The sequence below is a fragment of the Pogoniulus pusillus genome, chromosome 7 (assembly GCF_015220805.1).
Source record: "Pogoniulus pusillus isolate bPogPus1 chromosome 7, bPogPus1.pri, whole genome shotgun sequence".
NCBI classification, from domain to species: domain Eukaryota; kingdom Metazoa; phylum Chordata; class Aves; order Piciformes; family Lybiidae; genus Pogoniulus; species Pogoniulus pusillus.
This window is the reverse complement of record NC_087270.1, coordinates 42,553,407-42,576,741: the sequence shown is the minus strand read 5'-3', so window position 1 is coordinate 42,576,741 and position 23,335 is coordinate 42,553,407. Positions and strand designations below refer to the sequence as shown.

The window sequence follows — 23,335 nt, the reverse complement described above, 5'->3', positions numbered from 1 at the left end:
CCTTATTGCTGCTGACCACCAAAAAGAGCTTGGCCCCACCACTTGACACCCACCCCCTGGATATTTGTACACACTGATGAGGCATCCTCTCAGTCTCCTTGTCTCCAGACTAAACTCCTGAGCTCTCTCCAGATCTCCACCTTGAATTACTTCAACCAGTTGAATCATCTTGACAGTCTTTAATGGGGAGAAGGGAGAAAAAGCTGTGCTCTTGTGCAGCAAACTGACTCTGCCCCCTGTGCAGGAGCACTGCAGGTCTGTGTCCATCTGGGTGTGTGTGCTGTATCTTACTGCCTTCTTCAGAATTACATCTGCCTGGTTTGCAAGTATCCTATGTGGCTTTGCCAGGCATGCTGCCAGGGCCAAAATGACATCCACTCATCCGAGCTACTGATGGAAGAAAGTTTGATTTGGCAAGATCAGCTCGTGGTGAATCCATGCTTCAATTTTATACTCCACTGATTACAAAATCACAGGTAAGCAATTTGCTCTGTCATCTTCCTGGATAGCTGAATTAGGCTTCTTGGTCTGTAGTCCCCTGGGTTCACATGGCTGAGATAGATGCTGACTGATTTCTTGGGTGATGTAAAGCTCAACAGGAGCCTGCAGTGTGAGTGCAGCCAGACAGCAACCCTGTGCTGGGCTGCAGCCAGAGCAGTGTGGGCAGCAGGGCAAGGGAGGGGATTCTGCCCCTTGGCTCTGCTCTCCTCAGACCCCACCTGCAGTCCTGTCTGCAGCTCTGGAGCCCCCAGCACAAGCAGGACATGGAAGTGTTTGAGCCAGTGCAGAGGAGGCCACCAAGATGCTGAGAGGGCTGCAGCAGCTCTGCTCTGAGGACAGGCTGAGAGAGTTGGGGCTCTGCAGCCTGGAGAAGAGAAGGCTTCCAGGAGACCTTTCAGTGGCCTTTTGGGATCTGAAGGGGGCTGCAGGAGGGCTGGGGAGGGACTATTGACAAGGTCTGGGAATGACAGGCCAAGGAGGAATGGGTTTGAAGTGTCAGAGGGGAGATTGAAAATGGATGTTAGGCAGAAGTTGTTTGCAGTGAGGGTGGTGAGACACTGGCACAGGTTGCCCAGGGAGGCTGTGGCTGCTCCCTCCCTGGAGGTGTTCAAGGCCAGGTTGGATGAGGCCTTGAGTGACCTGTTCCAGTGGGAGGTGTCCCTGCCTATGGCAGAGGATTGGAGCTGGATGACCATTCAGGTCCCTTCCAACCTGAACCATTCTATGGTTCTATCCTCTTAGAAGTGGCTGAGAAATCAGTTCTTATGGTTCCTTTGGAGACATTCAAGGTGAGACTTGATGTGGCCCTGGACAGCCTGATGTAGTTGGCGATGTCCCTGATGACTGCAGGGGGGTTGGAGAAGATGACCTTTGAGGCTCCCTTCTAACCCAGTGCAATCTGTGAACCTGTGTGGGTTATGATGGAGGGGAATAAATTTCTAAGTTTATTGTGAATATTACATTGATTTTTTTCAGAGTAGGGGTAATGAATCTACCTATCCCTTAATGACAATAGCACGAGAGCAGCTGTTGCATTGTTTTTATCCTCACATACATTCAAGAGAGCAGTAAGTCATGTTCCAGCTCTCACATCTATGTCCTGGCACAGCTTAATTTACTGGTAGAGGAAATATAATGGAGATGAATGAGGAAAAAAATCCCAAAGCAAGAACCAAACAGCAGCTGAAACAACAAGCACTTAGAGCTGTGAACCCAGGCTTTTAACTTGGTGCTCGTCTTTCATGCTGCCAAAATGAATGGCCCAGAAATGTGTGTTGAAATTGTCACTGAAATGAATGAGTTAGAAACGTGTGATGAAATGATTCTCTGCCAAAGACTCAAAATCTTTGTTATGGCAGCAGCTTCCTTAACAGAAGAGCTCTGGCATGTGAAGCTAATGCCAGGTGAGACTAAAATACTCTTTGATGCTCCTGTTGACTGCGCAGGAGAATGGCTGCTTCCCAAAGATCACCAGTGGGTGCTGCATGGTGTCTATGCTAATAGCCACTGCTGGCTGAAGCAAAGTCTGATGAAGAGTTCTTTGCCTGGCTTCTGTTTCTCACATGAGCTCCTGCTGCTTATGCTGCTAAAGAGTCAGGTTTCCTTCACAGAATCACAGGAACATTCCAGTTGGAAAAGCCCCTCAGGGTCACCAAGTCCAACTATATCCCTGCTCTGTAAAGGTTACCCTTAAACCACATCCTCAGGCACCACATCCAAATGGCTTTTAAACACATCCAGGGTTGATGACTCCCCCACCTCCCTGGGCAGCTCATTCCAGTGCCTGACCACTCTGGCTGGGAAAAAATGTTTCCTAATGTCCAGTCTGAACCTGCCCAGTGGCAGCTTGAGGCCATTGCCTCTTGTTCTGTCACTGTTTACCTGTGAGCAGAGACCAGCACCAACCTCTCCACAACCTCCTTTCAGGCAGCTGTAGACAGCAATGAGGCCTGCCCTCAGCCTCCTCCTCTCCAGACTACCCATCCCCAGCTCTTTCAGTCACTCCTCATAAGATTCATTCTCCAGGCCCTTCCCCAGCTTCATTGCCCTCCTCTGCACTGGCTCCAGCACCTCCCCATCCCTCTTGTAATGAGATGCCCAAAACTGAACACAATACTCAAGGTGTGGCCCCACCAGAGCTGAGTCCAAGGGGACAGTCCCCTCCCTGCTCCTGCTGGCCACAGCATTTCTAATACAGGCCAGGATGCCATTGGCTTTCTTTGCCACCTGGGCACACTGCTGGCTCATATTGATCTGCTTGTCCATTACCACCCCCAGGTCTCTTTCTGCCAGACACTTTCAGCCACACTTCCCCAGACCTGTAGCATTGCTCAGGGTTGTTTTGGCCCTGGAACTTGCCCTTATTGAAGCTCATGCCATTGACATTGGCCCATGGATCCTACCTTTCCAAGTGCCTCTGTAGAGCCTCCCTACCCTCCTGCAGATCAGCACTACCACCCAACTTGGTGTCATTTGCAAGCTCCCTGCTGACACACTCTATGTCTTCATCAAGGTCATCAGTAAAGATGCTAAACAAGGCCTAATGGTAGAAGTCACAAAGGTAGTGGAAGTTTAGTGAGCTGTATTTCGTGGCAATAAGAAAGAATGAAAATTGCAGTGAAATGGCTAGTGAAGAGAAGGTAATTTAATCACTGGTACAGCAAAAGCTGATATTAAAACCATAATTTTGCAAGACATCTCTATGGAGAGCAAAGCTTCCAGCTGCAGGGACCTGCCCCCTTAACTGTCCAGTATTGGGGATCAAACTCTCTTCTCAAACGGTTCTTTTCCACTGTAGAGCAGGTTCAGCTACCTGAAATATTTGGAATCGCAGGCACTTAAACAATACTTCTTAGATAACTTTCTGGGAAAGGAGACACAAGAGAAGCTAAACATTAACTGCAACTGGTGCCCAAATGCTCAATTTCAGTCGAGATCTCCACTGCCTTCTAGACCATTATAAACAGAGCACATGCATCCTCCTACAGCTTTGTCTTGTTTGCGTCAACGAATTGATGCTGGTCCTTCTGTGTGCATGGGAGAGGTCAGTAAGCAGAAGGCAAGGTTTGGACTTGCTCATCTCTTGCAGTTTTGCATTGGCAGGAGTCAGGGTGGGGAACTTGCCGAAGCTGTGGGTGCATCCGGGAGACTCTGGCGACGCAGTCAGCATAAACACCTTCAGACTTTCAAGACTTGACTGAAAATGGCACAGAGAAATAATCAGGAATAGGAAGTGCACAGCACCAACATTTCTTTTCTCTGTAATTTTTCTCCTCTTTGTTTTCTGCTGTGGAGTAAAAACCCCTGAGCACAAGTTAGAAAATTCTCGGCCACTTGCAGGGGATTTCTCACTGAACTTTCAAGGTGGGGTAAAAGTTTGTTTTCCTTTATACTGCAGCTGGTTATCAGACTTAGGTTGATTCCATAACAAACCCCTCAAAACTCAGTCTTGTGTTGAGTCTGAGCCCATGTATTTCTGTTCTTCCAACTCAGGCTTGCTTATCAAACCTGCTTTCCCCTGCCGGTGGCAGGGGCTTGGAACTAGATGATCCTTGAGGTCCCTTCCAGCCTGACCCTTCTATGGTTCTAAATGCATTGTTACTGCTATTCGATCAGCAGCACTGTTCAAAGGAGGGAAAAGTAACAAAGATCAAGAGCTCCTCTCCTTCCTGGGCATCTCCTAGATACAAGAGTGACAGTTACCTTTCCTGGATTTGAGATGCACATAAAATGCAGTTGGAAACCTGGAGCTCAGATTTCTGTGCTGCCACTGATAAAAGCACAGCTCTGACCTCACTTGCACTCCTTGGGAGTATTGGTGAGAGTTTCTCTATGGATCTCCAGAGACTGTCATCTGTACTGAAGGTTATCTAGGCCAAATTAATGTCTTGATCTATCAGATGGGTGTATCTGTCTCCTGGGGCACACCAGCCACTGTCTAACCTTTGCCACCCTTACCATAGGCTCCTTTGGTTTGTCTCCATAAGTTGTGCCACAGAGATAAATCACCCAGCATAGAATGGTTTAGGTTGGAAGGGACCTCAAGGATCATCCAGCTCCAATCCCCCCTGCCATAGGCAGGGACACCTCCCACTAGAGCAGCTCACTTAAGGCCTCATCCAACCTGGCCTTGAACACCTCCAGGGAGGGAGCAGCCACAGCCTCCCTGGGCAACCTGTGCCAGTGTCTCACCACCCTCACTGCAAACAACTTCTGCCTAACATCCACTTTCAGTCTCCCCTCTGCCAGTTCAAACCCATTCCTCCTTGGCCTGTCATTCCCAGACCTTGTCAGTAGTCCCTCCCCAGCCCCCCTGCAGCCCCCTTAGTAGTGCTTTAGCCCCTCAGTTTGAACAAACCACTTGAAAAGCTTTCCATGTGCATAAATTAGCTGTGGGTGGGTTGTTTGTCTTTCTAAAGCATCACCTTTACCCAAGCCACAGCTGCAACGCTTAGCACTTACTGCATAATCCCTTCTCACAAGCATTAGGGCAATCACCACAGGGCACTCCTGCTTTGTAGGGTGTCTGAATGGAGCTTAGCAGATTCCCCCTGAAACATCAACAGTGCCAACGTCAGTTGTGGAGTCACTATAACATTGCTGAAAATTAAGCTTAATTATAGGGAGGCTCATATAGAATCACAGAATGGTTTAGGTTGGAAGGGACCTCAAAGCTCAGCCAGTTCCAACCCCCCCAACATAGGCAGGGACACCTCCCACCAGAACAGGTCACTCAAGGCTACATGCATCCTGGCCTTGAACACCTCCAGGGAGGGAGCAGCCACAGCCTCCCTGGGCAACCTGTGCCAGTGTCTCACCACCCTCACTGCAAACGACTTCTTCCTAGCATCCAGTCTAGATCTCCCCTCTGCCACTTCAAACCCATTCCTCCTCCTCCTGTCATTCCCAGACCTTGTCAATAGTCCCTCCCCAGCCCTCCTGCAGCCCCCTTCAGATCCTGGAAGGCCACAAGAAGGTCTCCTGGCAACCTTCTCTTCTCCAGCCTGCAGAGCCCAAACTGTCTCAGCTTGTCCTCACAGCAGAGCTGCTGCAGCCCTCTGAGCACCTCAGTGGCCTCCTCTGGCCTGGCTCCAGCAGTTCCATGTCCTTCCTGTGCTGGGGGCTCCTTATGTTCACCCATGAGCTTTTTGTCATGTATTTTTTCTCCCTCTGTGCTGCGGAGGGCAGGGAGTGCAAGAGCACCTTGGTGCCTACTGACAGCAGTATTAATACCTTTGGGTGTTAATTATTCCTCACTCTACTGTAAACATTGCTATGCTTTTCCAAGCCAAGACTTCCAGCAGGAAGTGTAAAACATTTCTTTGTGACCTACTATTATGAAAATAAAGATTTTTAGGCAAATGCAATCGACTCTGAAAGTCAGTGTCGGGTTTGTGTGCTTTATACTTTGGCTTGTTCAACAGTCCTTCTGATCAGTATGTTTCTGGTTTTACTTTCCATCTCCCCAATAAGCTCTCCATGTCTGCTCCTCAGCTCTGGGCAATGTGCCCTGCTACAGATCTCACCACCTCCCAGCTAATACTGAGAATGCCAGAAGAGGAGGAATGTAATCAGTACTTACGCAGGGCAGTACTGGCAGACATAAAAGAAGCTATATTTTTCATTGGGGCAGAAAGCAACAGCACATCCCACAAGATGAGAGTTGTGCCAGACCACCTGTAGGGATAACAAAAATAATGAGAGAAGGGAAAAATGCACCATTTGGAACTATAGAAGTTCAATTTGCATTGCACAAACATTTACAACCAAGCTAAGTCACTTCATTTAGCTCTTGTAGTAAAGTGTAAGATTTCCCACCCCCTGCTATCACCTCTGACCTGAAAACACTTAGGATATGGAATCATGGAGCATTAGGAGTTGGAAAGCAGCTGCAGAGATCATCTGGGTCTGCATCCTGCAGCTGGGTCGGGGCAATGCCAAGCACAAATGCAGGCTGGGCAGTGAGTGGCTGGAGAGCAGGCCTGAGGAGAGGGACTTGGGGGTGCTGCTGGAGGAGAAGCTGAGCAGGAGCCAGCAGTGTGCACTTGCAGCCCAGAAAGCCAAGCAGAGCCTGGGCTGCAGCAGCAGCAGTGTGGCCAGCAGGGCCAGGGAGGGGATTCTCCCCCTCTGCTCTGCTCTGCTGAGACCCCACCTGGAGTACTGCATCCAGTTCTGGAGGCCCTGGGACAAGAGGGCTGTGGAGATGCTGGAGTGTGTCCAGAGCAGGGCCAGGAGGATGCTCAGAGGGCTGCAGCAGCTCTGCTGTGAGCACAGACTGCAACATCTGGGGCTGTGCAGGCTGGAGCAGAGGAGGCTCCCAGAGGACCTTCTTGTGGCCTTCCAGGATATGAAGTGGGCTACAAAAAAGCTGGGGAGGGACTTTTGAGGCTGTCAGGGAGTGCCAGGAGTGGGGGGAATGGAGCAAAGCTGGAGGTGGGGAGAGTGAGAGTGGAGGTGAGGAGGAAGTTGTTGAGCAGGAGAGTGGTGAGAGGCTGGAATGGGTTGCCCAGGGAGGTGGTTGAGGCCCCATGGCTGGAGGTGTTTGAGGCCAGGCTGGCTGAGGCTGTGTGCAGCCTGCTCTAGGGTAGGGTGTCCCTGGGCATGGCAGGGAGGTTGGAACTGTCTGATCCTTGTGGTCCCTTCCAGCCCTGAGTGATTCCATGATTGTCATCCAAACCCCTTGCCAAAGCAGGATGACCTAGGGCAGGTCACAGAGGAACACATCCAGATGGGTCTTGAAAGTCTCCAGAGAAGGAGACTCCACAACCTTTCTGGGTGGCTTGTCTCAGTGCTCCATCACCCTCACAGTAAAGAAGTTTCTCCTCGTGTTGAGGTGCAACCACCTAGGTTTCAGCTTATACCCACTGCTCCTTGTCCCATTACTGGGCAGCACCAAAAAGACACAGGCACCCACCCCTCAGGGATTTATAGGCATTAACAAGATCCCCTCTTGGCCTTCTCATCTCAAGACCAAACAGCCACAGGTCTCTCAGTCTTTCCTCATGAGAGAGATGTTGAAGTCCTTTCATCATCCTTGTGCTCTCTGCTGGATTCTCTCCAGCAGATCTCTGCCTCTCTTGTCCTGGACAACCCAAAACTGGACGTGCTATTCCAGGTGTGGTCCCCCCAGGGCAGAGTAGAGGGAGATAATTGTGCCAGTAATTTATCACACATCTATGGGCAATGTTTGAAATACCCTGTCCCAGTGGGAGATGTTTTCATTCAGTTAAAACTATTGAGAAGCTGCAAGAATCACATAAAATGTTGTGCCCTGTATCTTGTGCAGGTGAACAGAGGAGGTCAGCATAAGCTGTGGTCCAGCTGGAAACTCTCTGACTTAATGGAACTCTGTGTGCTGTAACAAACCTGCTTAGATTTCCTCTCTGTTATTATTGTGGCTGAGCCATTTCCAGATGTTCAGCATCTGAGCAATTCTTAAGTGTTAAAGAAACAAGTTCCTTCCCTTTATTTCTTCCTGCAGCTTGGAAATCCCAATATGTGCTAGTGTGAAGCTAGCTAGAGTGTTTTGGTGAGAAGAACTAGATTACAGGCTGTGAAACAATGGTGGTGTCTGCTGCACTCATAGGCTTGCTGAGATGGGTAAGAACTAAATACAGAGAGGGGAGTTGGTAGTCACTCTCTGTGCGGGCTGTGGGCTGCATTATTCTCTCTCTAACCTAACCTGATTAATCCACCTGCTTCCTAAACCCCTGGCCCACCCTCCATTCTTCCTTGGGCACAAGGCAACATCTGGGGCAAGGTAGAGATGGGTGGGAGAAGGTGGAAGGGTGGTTGGGAGCCCCTCCTGGGGACTCAAGTTTCTGGGAGGGCTGCTGTGTTTCTGTATTACCTTTTACCTTGTCTATTTCTGTGTGTAACTGTATATATATTGTAAATACCTGCTTGGATATTGTGCTGAGCTGTCAGTATAAAGCTTCATTTAATTTCCAGAGCCACTGAGTCTAGCCTGGGTGATTTCCAAAGTGTGGGGGTGGGGAACACCCAAACCATCACACAATATCTTTAATCCATCGAGATACTGAGCCTGTTATTTTCCCTTGAATTCTGCTTCTGTGCAAGTTTTCCTCTTGTTTTGTCAGAATAACTCCCTTGTATGGTTCCCTTTAAAGACAGCCTGAAGTTGCTTTGCTAACATATAGATATTGATTCACTTATTCAGCCTGAACTATGAAAAAAGCAGGGCACCTACCTGAGTGTAGTGGCCAATCACAGCACCTGGGGTTTTCACTCCCCTTCCATAGGTGAAATCTTTCTCCTCATCATACCAGGCCTGTATCACAGCTGACCACAGCACTGGGGCAGTTGACATGAAGAGATTTTCCCCACATCCTACAGCTGGAAAGAGAAAGGCACTGAGAGATGCATAGCAAACTCTGCTGGTTTGAGGCTAACTGGAATATTTTACTGAGAGAAAGCACATCCTTAGCTGCGAGAAGGAAGAAGACGACCATCAGTAGCCAGTGCCACCCACTCCCCTGCTGAGAAGGGCCACCAGGCCAGTGCAGCTAAGGCACTCGCTGCTCATGCGCTGCTCAGTCGCCTGTGGCCCTGCTCCCTCCCTCTGGCCACCGTCTGCAGCTGCCTCTGCCCTAGCCCTAACCCTCTGCCCTAACCTCTTGTCGCCTTTGGGCCATCTGGCCCCGCACCTCTCCAGATTTGTCCCCTGAGATACACGGGCAGTGGTCTGGTTGCTTGTGAAGGGAGGGACAGAGGAGGGGGGAGGAGGTTTGGGTCGGGAGCCTCCTGGCAGTCTGCTCTGGGAGCAGGGTATTGTGCTTCTGCATTACTTTTAACTTGTGTGCTGCTGTATAGACCTGTAATAGATGGTGAATGTCTGCTTCTGTTGTGCTAAGCTGTACAGAGAAAGCTCCTGCCCTAACCTCCAGCCAGCTGAGTCTAGTCTGGGCGCTTTCATTGTGAGGGGGGCAGGCAACTCCCAAACCATCACAGCTTGGGGAAACAGCCTGGATGTGTGGAGCACTGCTGGGTAAGGAACTGGCTGGATGGTGGCACACAGAGGGTGGTGATCAAGGGCACAATGTCCACCTGGAGGCCAGTGGCAAGAGGTGCCCCTCAGGGGTCAGTGCTGGCACCAGAGATGTGTAACATCTTTGTCAGTGCCATGGACAGAGGAATCAGTGCAGCCTCAGCAAGTCTGCAGATGGCACCAAGCTGTGTGGCACAGTTGACTTGCTAGAGGGCAGGGATCCATCCAGAGGGATCTGGACAGGCTGGAGAGCTGTGCCCAGGCCAACCTCATGACAGTCAACAAGGCCAAGTGTAAGGTCTTGCACCTGGAACCAAGCACAACTCCAGGCTGGGTGGGGAATGGCTGCAAGCAGCCCTGAGGAACAGGCCCTGGGGGTCTGGGGTGATGAAAAGCTCAACATGAGCCTGCAGTGTGAGTGCAGCCAGACACAACCCTGTGCTGGGCTGCAGCAGGAGCAACAGCCCAAGCCCCTCTGCAGTCAGCAGGGGCATCCTCAACTAGATCAGGTTGCCCAGAGACCTGTTGAGTCTTTACGTTGAACATCTCCAGGGCTGGGGCCCGAACCACCTCCCCAGGCAATCTGTTCCAGTGTTTCACTACCCTCATGGTAAAGAACTTGTTCCTAACATCCAATGTAAGTCTGCTCTGCTCTGAAGCCACTGCTCCCCATCCTGTCACTGCCGGCCTTTGTAGACAGCTTCTCTCCGTCCTTCTGGTGGGCATGTTGGGAGAATGGCTTCTCACTATGATTTTATTCACCTACTGAAGAAAACAGGCTATGCCTGTGGAAAACTGATGCAACTGGCACGAGAAGGGGACTGGACTTTGCTCACTTACTGAAGAGCTTTGTTTCTGGAATGCTGCCTTCGTCCTGTGCGGCAGTGAAAATCACCTGGAATATAAACGGTAGCTCAAGAAGCCCAAGTCCCTGGAGCTGTTCAAGGCAAGGTTGGATGTGGCACTTGGTGCCATGGTCTAGCCTTGAGCTCTGTGGTGAAGGGTTGGACTGGATGATCTGTGAGGTCTCTTCCAGCCCTGATGATACTGTGATACTATGAAACCCAAACTGGCCACACCACTAGCATTCATGACATCATCCATTCACCACTCATGCTTCACTTACTGGTTCTCCTCATGTTAGCAGGACTGTGGTTTAAAGTGCATCGGCTGGCCCAGCTCTGGGAGTTGTTTGCAGCTGCGGGCGACCATTCCTTCGTGAAACAAGAGAGTGTCAGCTGCTTGGACACCTGCCGCTCACTGGCCCCTCACGAAGGAGCAATGCTTGGAAATGACACCTTAAAGCACTACGGTATCCAAAATCCCCCTCTCCCCCCTTTTTGGGAGGATAAGGAGGGCAGGAGCAACGTTAGTGTGCACCCAGGAGTGCAGAAGCTGAGAAGTGTGATGGAGAACTAATCAGGAAGAACTGAACAGTGCCATGGCTCCTCCACTTCCTTTTCTTTTCCCTCCAGAAGCAGCAGACTTTATTGCTCATACACCACGAGACCTCCCAGGCTTTTCCCCCCATCTGCCCAGCTTTATGCTCTGCTTGGTGCTGTCCCTTCCCAGTCCTTAGGAAAGGTCTGGAGAAGGCATCCATGGCTAAATAATGTGACCTTGCATACAGTCCTGTGTCTCTAATGTACTCTATCATTCATTAAACCTGGAGCTACAGCAGGCAACTTACCATCTTCAGCATGTTGCTGGCAGTTGGTTTTACTCCTCTCCTGAGGGCATTGTGGCTGTCAACAATCAGCTTTTTCTGATCTGCTTTCCTAGTTGACAGAGCATCAAAACCTTCAGGCTCCTAAATTGAAAGAACATCAAATATTTATTTGTTAAGTGATGTGAATGTAGCTAAACCCTGAACCCTTTCTAACATATTTTAAACTACCAACATTCTGATATCAAGTGAAGAGATTATCCCTGAGAGGGAAGAGATACTGTGATATGTTTTGCCTCCTAAGTATCTCTAGGGAAGCTTCCATATGGAGCTGCACTTTCAGTGATTCCACCTGTAGCAACCCTGCATCCTCCACGGGTGGCTGAGGTATCCTGTAGCATCTTCTGTGCCTGTAGACTCCTCAATTCAGCAACCTCAGTAGTCTTATTTTACCACTATTATTTCTTTCAATAGGATTTTGAGGAAAGGTCTAAACATCAGCTGAAGGCATGAATATGCTCATGATGTGTTCTCCTTCTTCAGTATTTTGACCATGACCATCATTCTTTTTTTTCACTCTTGTTTGCTCACAGGATCACAGAATCACAGAGTGGTTTAGGTTGGAAGGGACCTCAAAGCTCAGCCAGTTCCAACCTCCTGCCACAGCCAGGGACACCTCCCACTAGAACAGGTCGCTCAAAGTCTCATCCAATCTGTCCTTAAACACCTCCAGGGAGGGAGCAGCCACAGCCTCCTCTTCTCCAGGCTGCAGAGCCCCAACTCTTGTAGCCTGTCCTCAGAGCAGAGCTGCTGCAGCCCTCAATTAAACAAGAAGTGTGAAATTAAACAAGATCATCACAGACCTCTTGTGGTACTAAATCTAGACACATCACTGGACAAAACCAGGTGCCATAGATTGTTTCCACCCTGTCCCTCACTGATGGCTACTTCTCAAACTTTTCACATGTTCTCTAATTTAAAAACCAATATTCCTGTAAAGAAGTCAGGTTGCTCTTTGCAGTCACAGAATCACAGAACATCAGGGGCTGGAAGGGACCTCCAAAGCTTATCCAGTCCAACCCCCTGCCAGAGCAGGAGCACCTAGAGCAGATTGCACAGGAACACATCCAGGTGGGTCTTGAGTATCTCCAGAGACTCCACAACCCCCCTGGGCAGCCTGTTCCAGGGCTCTGTCACCCTCACAGGGAAAAATTTCCTCCCCATGTTTAAATGAAACTTGCTATGCCTCAGCTCCCACCCAGTGCCCCTTGTCCTGGCATCACCCCGCAGAGCCTGGCTGCAGCCTGCTGGTGCTCACTCTGCACATCTTTATAACCATTGCTGAGGTCACCTCTCAGTCTCCTCCTCTCCAGCAGCACAGCCCCAGCCCCCTCAGGCTCTCCTAACAGAGATGTTCCATTCCCTTCAGCATCTTTGTGGCTCTGTGCTGGACTCTCTCAAGCAGTTCTGTGTCTCTCTTGAACTGGGGGACCCAGATCTGGATACAGTACTCCAGATATGGCCTCAGCAGGGCACAGTAGAGGGGCGAGAGGAGAAAACCTCTCTTGACCTACTAACCACAGCCCTGTTAATACACCCCAGAATGGCATTGGCCCTCCTGGCCCCAAGAGCACATTGATGGCTCGTACTCAACCTCCCATCATCACTCTCAGTTGTCTTCTAGCTCTCAGCACGGAGAGAAGAAACCAAAGAATCAGGGGGAAATACAGCCAAGCCTTCAGCTGGATTAGTGTTTCTGAAGCAGAGGTAGCAAACTTCAGACAAGGTATGGGTTGGGAGGAACTACGCTGGGTGTGTATCAAGTATGTTAGTCCATTGAGAGGACAGACTGTGAGCAAAGGCAGAGGCACATAGCTCAGTTCTGTAGGATGAGAAAGGGAGAGAGTTAGGTGACTTCTGCCTGTGACACTGTGGGGAATCAAGAGGCCTGGACCTTTGGGGCATCCAGATTACTGGATTCGAGTCTGGGAGCTTTCTGAGAGTGAACTCTGACCCAAACCGTGAGCAACCTTGAGTCTAGAGGTGGTTTACCTGGCAAGTGTTTGTCGGTCTGTGGGTGGTCTGTCTGGAACTGGTGTGCTGCTTTGCAACTGAACAGAGCTCAGGGGTAAATGCCCCCTGCATGCTGGGCACTTCAGCAGGCTTTCTACCTAGGCTTGATGTGCACAGCAAAGCCGTGTTTGGTCAGACCACAGCTGCCTCAGGTCCCGGGCAGAGTTAGCGAGTGCCAAGAGTGGCTCCTACCTGTCCAGTGGATGCAGGCAGCACAGCTGTGAGACACAGGAACAACACAGGCAGCAGCATCTCTGAAAAGGGGAGAATGAGGATTTTATCTATTTTTACCTCGTTTTCCTCTCTCTTTCCTGGATTTCTCTCAAGTTGCAGAGTGTTTTAGTTTTCTTCTCTTCCCTCCTCCCCTGTTTTTACAAACAAAACCATTTAAATTCATTCCCTCTCTATTTTGAAATGTCCATGAATCAGCTGCTGTCTGTGTGTCACACTTCCTGCTGGGATGGATCCTGCCCCAACAGCTTCACCTCAGGAGCACATTCATGATTCCCTTCTTGTGGCAAGCCTCCTGCTCATTGCCACACTGGGGAACAGCTGGGCTGAGATGCTGCTTTTAGCTGATTTCTGTGTCTCTGTTAGTCTGGAGTTTCTCCTACCTCCCATTGCCTGCTTTGACTGGACTGCACTGGCTGGAAGGAAAATCAGGCACAGCCTGTGTGCAGGCCTCTGCAAACCCCTGACTTCATGGTCAGCACTGTCACACCTTACATGAGAGCTCGGGTAGAACCTGCTGACCCAGAAATGGACCTCCACTGGCTTCCTGGGAAGAGCTCTGTTCCTCTCCTCTCCTCTCCTCTCCTCTCCTCTCCTCTCCTCTCCTCTCCTCTCCTCTCCTCTCCTCTCCTCTCCTCTCCTCTCCTCTCCTCTCCTCTCCTCTCCTCTCCTCTCCTCTCCTCTCCTCTCCTCTCCTCTCCTCTCCTCTCCTCTCCTCTCCTCTCCTCTCCTCTCCTCTCCTCTCCTCTCCTCTCCTCTCCTCTCCTCTCCTCTCCTCTCCTCTCCTCTCCTCTCCTCTCCTCTCCTCTCCTCTCCTCTCCTCTCCTCTCCTCTCCTCTCCTCTCCTCTCCTCTCCTCTCCTCTCCTCTCCTCTCCTCTCCTCTCCTCTCCTCTCCTCTCCTCTCCTCTCCTCTCCTCTCCTCTCCTCTCCTCTCCTCTCCTCTCCTCTCCTCTCCTCTCCTCTCCTCTCCTCTCCTCTCCTCTCCTCTCCTCTCCTCTCCTCTCCTCTCCTCTCCTCTCCTCTCCTCTCCTCTCCTCTCCTCTCCTCTCCTCTCCTCTCCTCCCCTCCCCTCCCCTCCCCTCCCCTCCCCTCTCCTCCCCTCCCCTCCCCTCCCCTCCCCTCTTTCTTTTCTCTTTCTTTTCTTTCTCCTGTTACGTTACAGACAGAGTGCAACGGCAAGGAGGAAACAACCAGAAGAGCCTGGACTCCAAGGCTCTGCCTGCTTAGGAGGCTCACAGCACCACACCATCCCCACCATCCCACTGTGGTGACCCAGGAGGTAATGTAGATCACTTAAAGTTCAGTCTGGCACAGGAGTTCCATTCAGATTGCTTCTGCCTGGCTCCCTGGGGCAGGCAAGCAGGTGACTAGAGCAGAGCTTACTTGTTTTGGCATTTGTCCCAGCCTTCACCTCAAGGGAATTTATGGGCAGGTTTCCAGAGAGATATATTATTAGCTTAACTTCTTATTGGGTTTTGAGGGGCTGCTTTAATTTCTTGTTAGGGAAAGGCCAGTAGGATCTGCTGATGTTTCATAGCCAGCAATGCTCCTTTACCTCGAGGCACCCAGAGGTAAAGGTATAGAAAACACAAGGTGCTCTGGCTTGTGGAGAGCACAGGGGTAAGTAAACCCACCCTTTTCCAAAGCGTGCACTGAGGGCTGCTTTCCTCACCAGCTTGCTTACATTGCGCTGGAGGAGGTCCCCAGTCTGCAGCCTGTAGGCAGGGTTGCTGCTTCAGCTCTGCTGAAGGGCTAAGCCTGTCACAGTGGTCTGTGGCTATGGACAGCTGAAGCTCAGAGGCCACAAACTGTACAGACTGGCCACATTTGCACAATTATCCTCTTAGGGCCTTCAAACCAGCGTGGCTCATTCCAAGCACTTGTAGCTGAGGGAAGATCTGGTTTATGCAGGGGAAAAAGATGCCTCTCACTAAAAGCATAAGCCACTGATTACATACAGTCATAGAGTGGTTTGGGTTGGAAGGGACCTCAGAGACCATCTAGTGCTAACCACCCTGCCACGGGCAGGGACACCTTCCACTAGACTAAGCTACTAAAGGCCTCACCCAACCTGGCCTTGAACACTTCCAAGGAGGAGACATCCCTGACCTCCCCAGGCACCCTCTTCTTGTTGTTGTTTTATGTCACATACATTTAATTTTGACATTACCTACTCCTCCTTGAAGTGCTTTAGGATCGCAGAGTGTTTATCATATTAACTTTTCTACCACGTACCTCTCAGAACCATTACTAAACTTTGCAGTGTACATGACCTGGGTGCTTAGCAAGAAACTCTCCTGCAGCCAATAGGATGAAAATGTATTCTTTTCACTTCATTTCTAAGCAGAAAGTAAGCAGAGGTGGGGGTTATTTTGAGCTGCACTCGAGCTGCAAGAAATGATATGACTCTGGAGTGCAAAATGCAATGGTATGCAAATACAGCACCACCCCACCCCCCCTTTTTGCACCTAAAACATGCAAGCCCCAATCTCTGTTTCAAAGGAAGAAGAAGGAAAAAAGACCTTTGTTGAAATGGTGAAGCTTTCTACTTTGCCAGTCAAACTGAGGAGCTAACTTAAAGACATAGGCAAAGCATCCATCCGCTGTAATGTTCTCTATGAATTAAGTTACAATTAGCTGTATTTGGTAATTCAATCCGTGGTAGGAGTTTCAAAATGCTGCTGGAATGCTTTTTAAGACCCAGTGGATTTCCTGCTCCAAGGCATTAACATACTCCTGGCAGTCCCACCGATTTTAACCAAATGCTTACAGTCTATGAGATGTAAATTTAATTGCTCTGCATTAATTTCTAGGCACCGGTCCTAAAATCAGTCTCTCTCTCCCCCTCCCCTGTTCCCCCTCAATCAAACATAAATCAGGATGTGTGCCAAGTCTTACTGACTTCCCTTCAACTCCATCTGTGTGCAGGGATCTGCCACCAAAAGACAGTGCTTTAGCATCCCCATTTTGGGCTCGAGTTTAGCAAACTTACGTGAGTATGTTTTTTTCCCATCCCTCCTCCTATAAAAACCAACACCCCAGACAAGGTGTACCCTGAATCAGCCATGCAATTGAATAGCTTTTACAACGGAATAGCAGCATCATTTTTTACTGCCACAGAAGAACACCTCCATTTTTGGTTACCCTTAAGACAGACGTGAGGCGAAACAGCACAGGCTGTCATGTCGCTTGCACAGCAGCTCTGCACAGACCCTGCTCAGCAGCCACCTTGTAATAACGTGGCAAGTTGCAGAAGGTGATCATTGCCCAACGCTGGAAATGAATTGTCACAGCTACATACAGCAGTAGGACATGCAAGCTATGATCCTGACTTTTCAGTGAGTAAAATCCCTTCTGCGGCTGTCCTAGGTGGCTCAACAGGTCCTCTGGTTGCTTTTGGACCCATGAAGAACAACTGCAATGCTTTAAACGAACACAGCAATCTAAATCCTACCTTTTGTTTCCAGGAGGGCTGGAAGTGTCTCCTGTCCTTCTTCAGGTGGCTGTGGCATTGACTGGAGCTCTTCATCAGAGGGTGATTTATAGGTCCCCTGATGGAGGAGGAGGAGATGACACAACGTCACAGGTATTGTATAATTCAAACGGTGACCTCCCTCACGTTCACGTTCTTCAAGAGGGAGGCAGTTTGCTTGTGCCCCACTTCTATTTCCTATTACTTTTTGCATTGGAAATGATTAAACACTCTGAAATCAGCTTTGTGTGTCCTGCTCCTTACACCTGGAGTTTGCAGCAGGAAGAGTGGCAGGTACCTGGCTCTCTGCTAATGATTGACCTGTCCAGTTGCAGTAAGAATCGATCTCAATCTCCAGCCATGCACATAAACTCAGCTGGCTCCTAAGGTGTCTCCAGGCTAACATTGTTGTAACCAAGGCAGAACCTTACCTATTGATTTTCCTTTGGGGACATTTCTGATTTTTCTTTGAGGGCCACCAAGATGCTCAGAGGGCTGCAGCAGCTCTGCTCTGAGGACAGGCTGAGAGAGTTGGGGCTCTGCAGGCTGGAGAAGAGAAGGCTTCCAGGAGACCTTGGAGTGGCCTTTTGGGATCTGCAGGGGGCTGCAGGAGGGCTGGGGAGGAAGTGTTGACAAGGTCTGGTAATGACAGGCTGAGGAGGAATGGGTTTGAAGTGGCAGAGGGGAGATTGGAATTGGATGTTAGGCAGAAGTTGTTTGCAGTGAGGGTGGTGAGACACTGGCACAGGTTGCCCAGGGGGTTTGTGGATGCTTCCCGCCTGGAGGTGTCCAAAGCCTTGAGTGACCTGTTCTAGTGGGAGGTGTCCCTGGCTGTGGCAGGAGGTTGGAACTGGCTGAACTTTGAGGTCCCTTCCAACCTAAACCATTCTATGATTCTATATAAAGTCCTGGACCAAGTTCCTGTTCATTCTATGGCTTCTTTACATCAATCCTGTAGCAAAAGACTCAAAGGAGGAGACAAAGATAGTTCTGTCATTGATACTTTTACCAAGTATTGGATAAAAATGTGAAGCTTTTTGTGTGCACTGCCATTAAAACACATATTTATTTCTGCACTACCATTAAAGCACATATTTATTTCTTCATTTCCATTTTGTCCTGGTTTAACCCCAGTTGGCATCTAAACACCACACAGCCACTCGCTCACTTCTCCCCCTGGCTGGGATGGGACAGAGAACTGGAAAAAGCACAGTAAAATGCAACTTGTGTGTTGAGATAAAGCAAGCTTAATAGCTGAAATGAAACAATGTGAACAAAAACAATTATGAAAAGGGAGACAGCAACAAGAGACAGACCAGAGACAAGCAATGCTCAATGCAACTGCTCACCACTCAGTGACCAATGCCAGCCAGTCCCTGAGCTGCAACTGGCCCTCCCAGGCTAACTCCCCTGAGGTTATATACTGAGCATGGTGTGCTATGGTATGGAATAGCCTTTCTGGAGGTCAAGTCAGCTGCCCTGACCCTGCTGCCTCCCAGCATCTTGTGCAAGGTCTCAATATCAGAGCATCAGTGTGTTACCAACTTCACTCTCATCCTAACTCCAAAACGCAGCACTGCAGAGGCACAACCTGGCGTTGCCCCTTGCTTAACTTCATGAGGTTTCTGCTGGCCCAGTTCTTTATCCTGGTGAAGTCTCTCTGAATGACAACACAACCATCTAGTGTCTGAGCCATGCCTCTCACTTCTGCCTGATGTAGACACTTGCTGGGGCTGTGCTCTGTCCCATCACCCAGGTGATCAATGAAGATGTCTCTTATTACTCACCGCAGTATGGACCCTTGAGAGGCAACAGCTGCTTTATCAATAAGCTCTCCTCATTTTACTCTGTTATGGTTTATTCACAGAATCACAGAATGCCTGGGGCTGGAAGGCACCTCCAAAGCTCACCCAGTCCAAGCCCCCTGCCAGAGCAGGAGCACCTACACCAGATCACACATGAATGTGTTCAGGTGGGTTTGGTATCTCCAGAGACTCCACAACCCCCCTGGGCAGCCTGTGCCAGGGCTCTGTCACCCTCACAGGGAAACAATTCCTCCCCATGTTTAAATGACACTTCCTATGCCTCAGCTTCCACCCATTGCCCCTTGTGCTGTCCCTGGGCATCCCCCAGCAGAGCCTGGCCCCAGCCTCCTGGCACTCACCTGTACATATTGATAACCACTGATGAGGTCACCTCTCAGTCTCCTCCTCTCTCAGCATCACAGTCCCAGCTCCTTCAGGCTCTCCTCCTAACAGAGCTGTTCCATTCCCTTCAGCATCTTCGTGGCTCTGTGCTGGACTCTCTCCAGCAGTTCTATGTCCCTCTCAAACTGGGGCCCCAGAATTCATTGTGCTGAACTGAAATGTGCTGTGAGCTCTGGTCAGAAAATTCAGTATTAGAGAAAATAAGATACAGACAAAATCTTGATTGTTTGCTAGAAGTTGATCTAGACTTGCCCACCTCCAACCCCCCCCTCCCTGAAACATTCTCTTCTTATGCCTGGCTGGCTATTTTCATCAAACTTGGGAAATGAACAGCTTCTTTGATGTCACTGAAATTAGGCAGGCACATCTCCCTTGACAGCATGTGGAGAAGAATGGACACTGCTAGGATGTGAATAATTTCATCTTCTATTACTTATCTGAAATAGATTCTATCCACAAAAGCCTACAAAAGCCTGGCTTACTTCATCTTCCCTAAATAGAGCCTAGAGCAACTAGCTCAGTAGTAGACTTCTGTGCTGAAGATGTCCAAAGGTTGGTGAAATAAATCACATCCACTGAGGAAGCAAAGTGGTCACGCACATAGGAAATGCGATTAGCTAAACCTCACTTCTCCACTAAATCACATTAAGTCTCAGGCATTTCTGCTGTGTCTGTGTCTGGCACCACTAAAAAAAATAGTTTCTTATCTTATAATGTTCAGGCCAGCTCCAGCTCATCAGCCCTAACCTACTTCCATTTTGAGCCTGCAGTGTGAGTGCAGCCAGACAGCAACCCTGTGCTGGGCTGCAGCCAGAGCAGTGTGGGCAGCAGGGCAAGGGAGGGGATTCTGCCCCTTGCCTCTGCTCTCCTCAGACCCCACCTGCAGTCCTGTCTGCAGTTCTGGAGCCCCCAGCACAAGAAGGACATGGAAGTGTTGGAGCCAGGCCAGAGGAGGCCACCAAGATGCTGAGAGGGCTGCAGCAGCTCTGCTCTGAGGACAGGCTGAGAGAGTTGGGGCTCTGCAGGCTGGAGAGGAGAAGGCTTCCAGGAGACCTTGGAGTGGCCTTTTGGGATCTGAAGGGGGCTGCAGGAGGGCTGGGGAGGGACTATTGACAAGGTCTGGGAATGACAGGATGAGGAGGAATGGGCTTAAACTGGTAGAGGGGAGATCTAGACTGGATGCTAGGAAGAAATTGTTTGCAGTGAGGGTGGTGAGACACTGGCACAGGTTGCCCAGGGAGGCTGTGGCTGCTCCCTCCCTGGAGGGGTCCAAGGCCAGGTTGGATGAGGCCTTGAGCAACCTGTTCTAGTGGGAGGTGTCCCTGCCTATGTTGTGGGGTTGGAGCAGGCTGAGCTTTGGGGTCCCTTCCACCCTAAACCATTCTATGGTTCTGTGACTGCTCAGATATGTAGAGCCCCTCTCCATCTTCTGACATTGATTTTTCACCCACTTCTCAGATTTTGCCTGTGCCTTCCTCAACCCTTGGTGATGACTTTTGCCTTTCAGTTGGTCAATGGTCAGCATCTTGGGGTTTGTTATGTTTGGTCAGGAAACATTTGCAGAGATGTCCCTGAATCTGCTTTGCTTTGATGTGTACAAAATACTTCAGTGCAGTCAATTGGCTCTGGTCTGTGGCTGTTTCCTTCTAAATAAGTTGAAACCATTTTATTTTATCTCCTGCTTATCTATAGCCCTCTTTTGTCTTTTCTGGTAGGTAGCTATTCATCCTCTAGGAGGAAGAGCACCCATTTATTGTCCTTTGTCCTGCTTATTCTGAATTGGATTCTTAGCACAGAACAGCATCCTGGAGGCTACGGCAAGCAAGAATAGAAAGCATTAATAAAGTGTATAAAGAATTATACTTCAGATTCCTCTCCCTTTCTTCAGCTATCCAGAGGATGCATGCCTAGCACAAAACAGGTGTCTGGAATCTCTCAGTGATCAACAGAGACTTCTACCTTAGACATCTGCCTCAGCAAATTAGCCTCTGAGAGTTTTTTTCTATTCGTGTTGGGCGTGGAGAGAGACTAAACTAGAGCAGATGCTGCCAAAGCCTCCAAACCCCACTCTGCTGAAATGTTGCTGTTTGTGGAGTACACTCTTCATATACCTGGATGGTCCTTGCTCTGTTCCACTTCATGACTGCAGAAAGAGTTAGAGCAGAATTAGATGTAGAAAGATTTTCCCTTTTCCAGCAGAGCAAAACAGAATTGCTATCACAGACCGAGATTGCTTCAGCTAAGCTCAGCAGTCTAGAAGTTAATTTCTAACCTTTAAACTTGCAGGTAGCCTCCAGGTTCATGCAGTCTTGGGTGGCATCCTTGCTTACTGATGAAAGCAGACACCTGAATTAGGGATGTCCAAAGGCTGCAGAGAAAAGTCTCACCTTGCTGATCATCCAAGCATCTCTGCTCAGCAGCCCTGCATTAAGGGCTGCACAGTCGCTGAAGGGGCTGGAGCACTGCCTGATGAGGAGAGGCTTGGGCTGGAGAAGAGAAGACTGAGAGGGGATCTAATCAATGGTTTTAACTATCTGAGGGCTGGGGGTCAGGAGGGAGGGGACAAACTCTTCTCAGCTGTGCCCTGTGATAGTACAAGGAGCAATGGATATAAAGTACCGCACAGGAAGTTCCACCTCAGCGTGAGGAGGATCTTCTTTACTGTAAGGGTCACAGGCTGCCCAGAGAGGCTGTGGAGTCTCCTTCTCTGGAGCCTTTCAAAGCCTGTCTGGGTGTGTTCCTGTGTGACCTGCACTAGATTCTATGGTCCTGCTCTGGCAGGATTCAAGGATCTCGTTGGGTCCCTTCCAAGCCCTATCATCCTGTGATTACGAACAGGTGGAGCTGTCTCATTTTCTGCCTGCCACAAAGCAAAGCCTGCATGCTCATCATCTGGAGTTTCATGCTTGTTACACAAATGGACCAGTCAATAAATGTCTTGCTCTTAGAGGCTAAAGAGGCCTTCTGGCAGCTTTCCCACTGATATGTTAGACACAATCAGCCACATTCTTTTCTCATGCTCCAGATGAGGACAATATTCTTAATTATTCAAGCATATCAATTTTTTATTACCCTGACCCAAAGTGTGCTCTCTCCTGTGTATCAACTGCATTTATCTTGGGGAGGTAGCTCTGCTGTGGACAGTGTAACCTCAGCTCACAGGGCTGAGAAAAATTTGGAGTCCATTATAGAGATTCCAAACTATATTAATAATTCTGGAAGAAACCTAATGCCTCAGCTTTCATTTCTATCTCACTTTTGTGTTTCTCAGGGCACCAGTTTTACCAGGAAAGTGAGGGAAATGTTGTGCCATTAAGGAGAAGCTCTGGAAAACAACAGTCTGAAGGCCCCACTTTGTATCTAGGATAGGGTGTCCCTGCCCTGCTCTTGGGTAGGGTGTCCCTGCCCGTGGCAGGGGGTTGGAACTAGATGATCCTTGTGGTCCCTTCCAACCCTGGCTGATTCCATGATTCCATGATCTCTAGGAACAGGCTGTTTGCAAGGTTGGTCGCAGAGGCACAGCACTCCCACCCTAAGGACAATACTGATCCTTCCAAGAGACAACAGCTGCCTTCCTCCTCCAGCATCCCTAGCTGCTGCACACAGAGCACAAAGCCCAGGCTCTTCTCTAGCCCTTCCCAGAGCACTGAAGCCAGTAACTCTAACAGCATGGCTTAGAAAAGAGATAAACAACTGCTTTATTTAGTAACTTCAGACTTCTGCCATAGCAAATTCATTTAGCAACAGTGCATTTTTTTAGCAGGATTGTGTTTCAAGCCTCTGCTCTATTAGGCAGTCACACAGAAAAAGGCAACTAAAAATGAAATGGAGTTTCACAGACTCACAGAACAGTGGGGCTTGGAAGAGACCTCTGAAGATCATCAGGTCCAACACCAATAGTTTATCTGAAAGAAATGTTTCCCTGTTTAGAGTGAGAAGTTGCTTGCCACTATTTCAGCAGCATACAAGGGTGTGCAACAATATCCTTGTGCCACACCATGCCCTTCTACAAAGGCTCTTTTAGGTCTTTGGTAGGCTTAATTCCCAGCATACCTGCTCTCATCAATTCTGACTTAAAAATGTCAAGAAGAAGTGTTAGATGTCATGGAAGGGATCAGCTTTGATAAGGGCCTGGAAAAGATGATAGAAAAGAATGCTATGGAGCATTCTAGGTGTC

General features: G+C 49.4%; 1 protein-coding gene across 4 annotated transcripts in view; it reads right to left on the bottom strand.

Annotated features, from left to right (window-relative positions):
• The window catches only part of LOC135177059 (cysteine-rich venom protein kaouthin-2-like), a 216,639-nt gene extending 197,427 nt beyond the window's left edge, over positions 1-19,212 (bottom strand). Inside the window, exons 1-9 of one of the 4 annotated variants that reach the window (XR_010302891.1) lie at positions 19,116-19,212; positions 16,934-17,030; positions 13,440-13,501; positions 11,199-11,318; positions 10,635-10,722; positions 8,711-8,856; positions 6,083-6,177; positions 4,963-5,051; positions 3,350-3,697 (exon numbers count right to left, since the gene is read on the bottom strand). Coding sequence is in view for 3 of the 4 variants with exons in the window: in XM_064146727.1 (XP_064002797.1) it covers positions 3,687-3,697; positions 4,963-5,051; positions 6,083-6,177; positions 8,711-8,856; positions 10,635-10,722; positions 11,199-11,318; positions 13,440-13,501; positions 16,934-16,991 (669 nt within the window). In the remaining variant the exon portion in view is untranslated. Of the gene's footprint in view, positions 1-3,123; positions 3,698-4,962; positions 5,052-6,082; positions 6,178-8,710; positions 8,857-10,634; positions 10,723-11,198; positions 11,319-13,226; positions 13,324-13,439; positions 13,502-16,933; positions 17,061-19,115 lie in introns of those variants that run through there. The other 3 variants (XM_064146727.1, XM_064146730.1, XM_064146729.1) reach the window with 3 other exon arrangements.
• Positions 19,213-23,335: the final 4,123 nt, after the last annotated feature.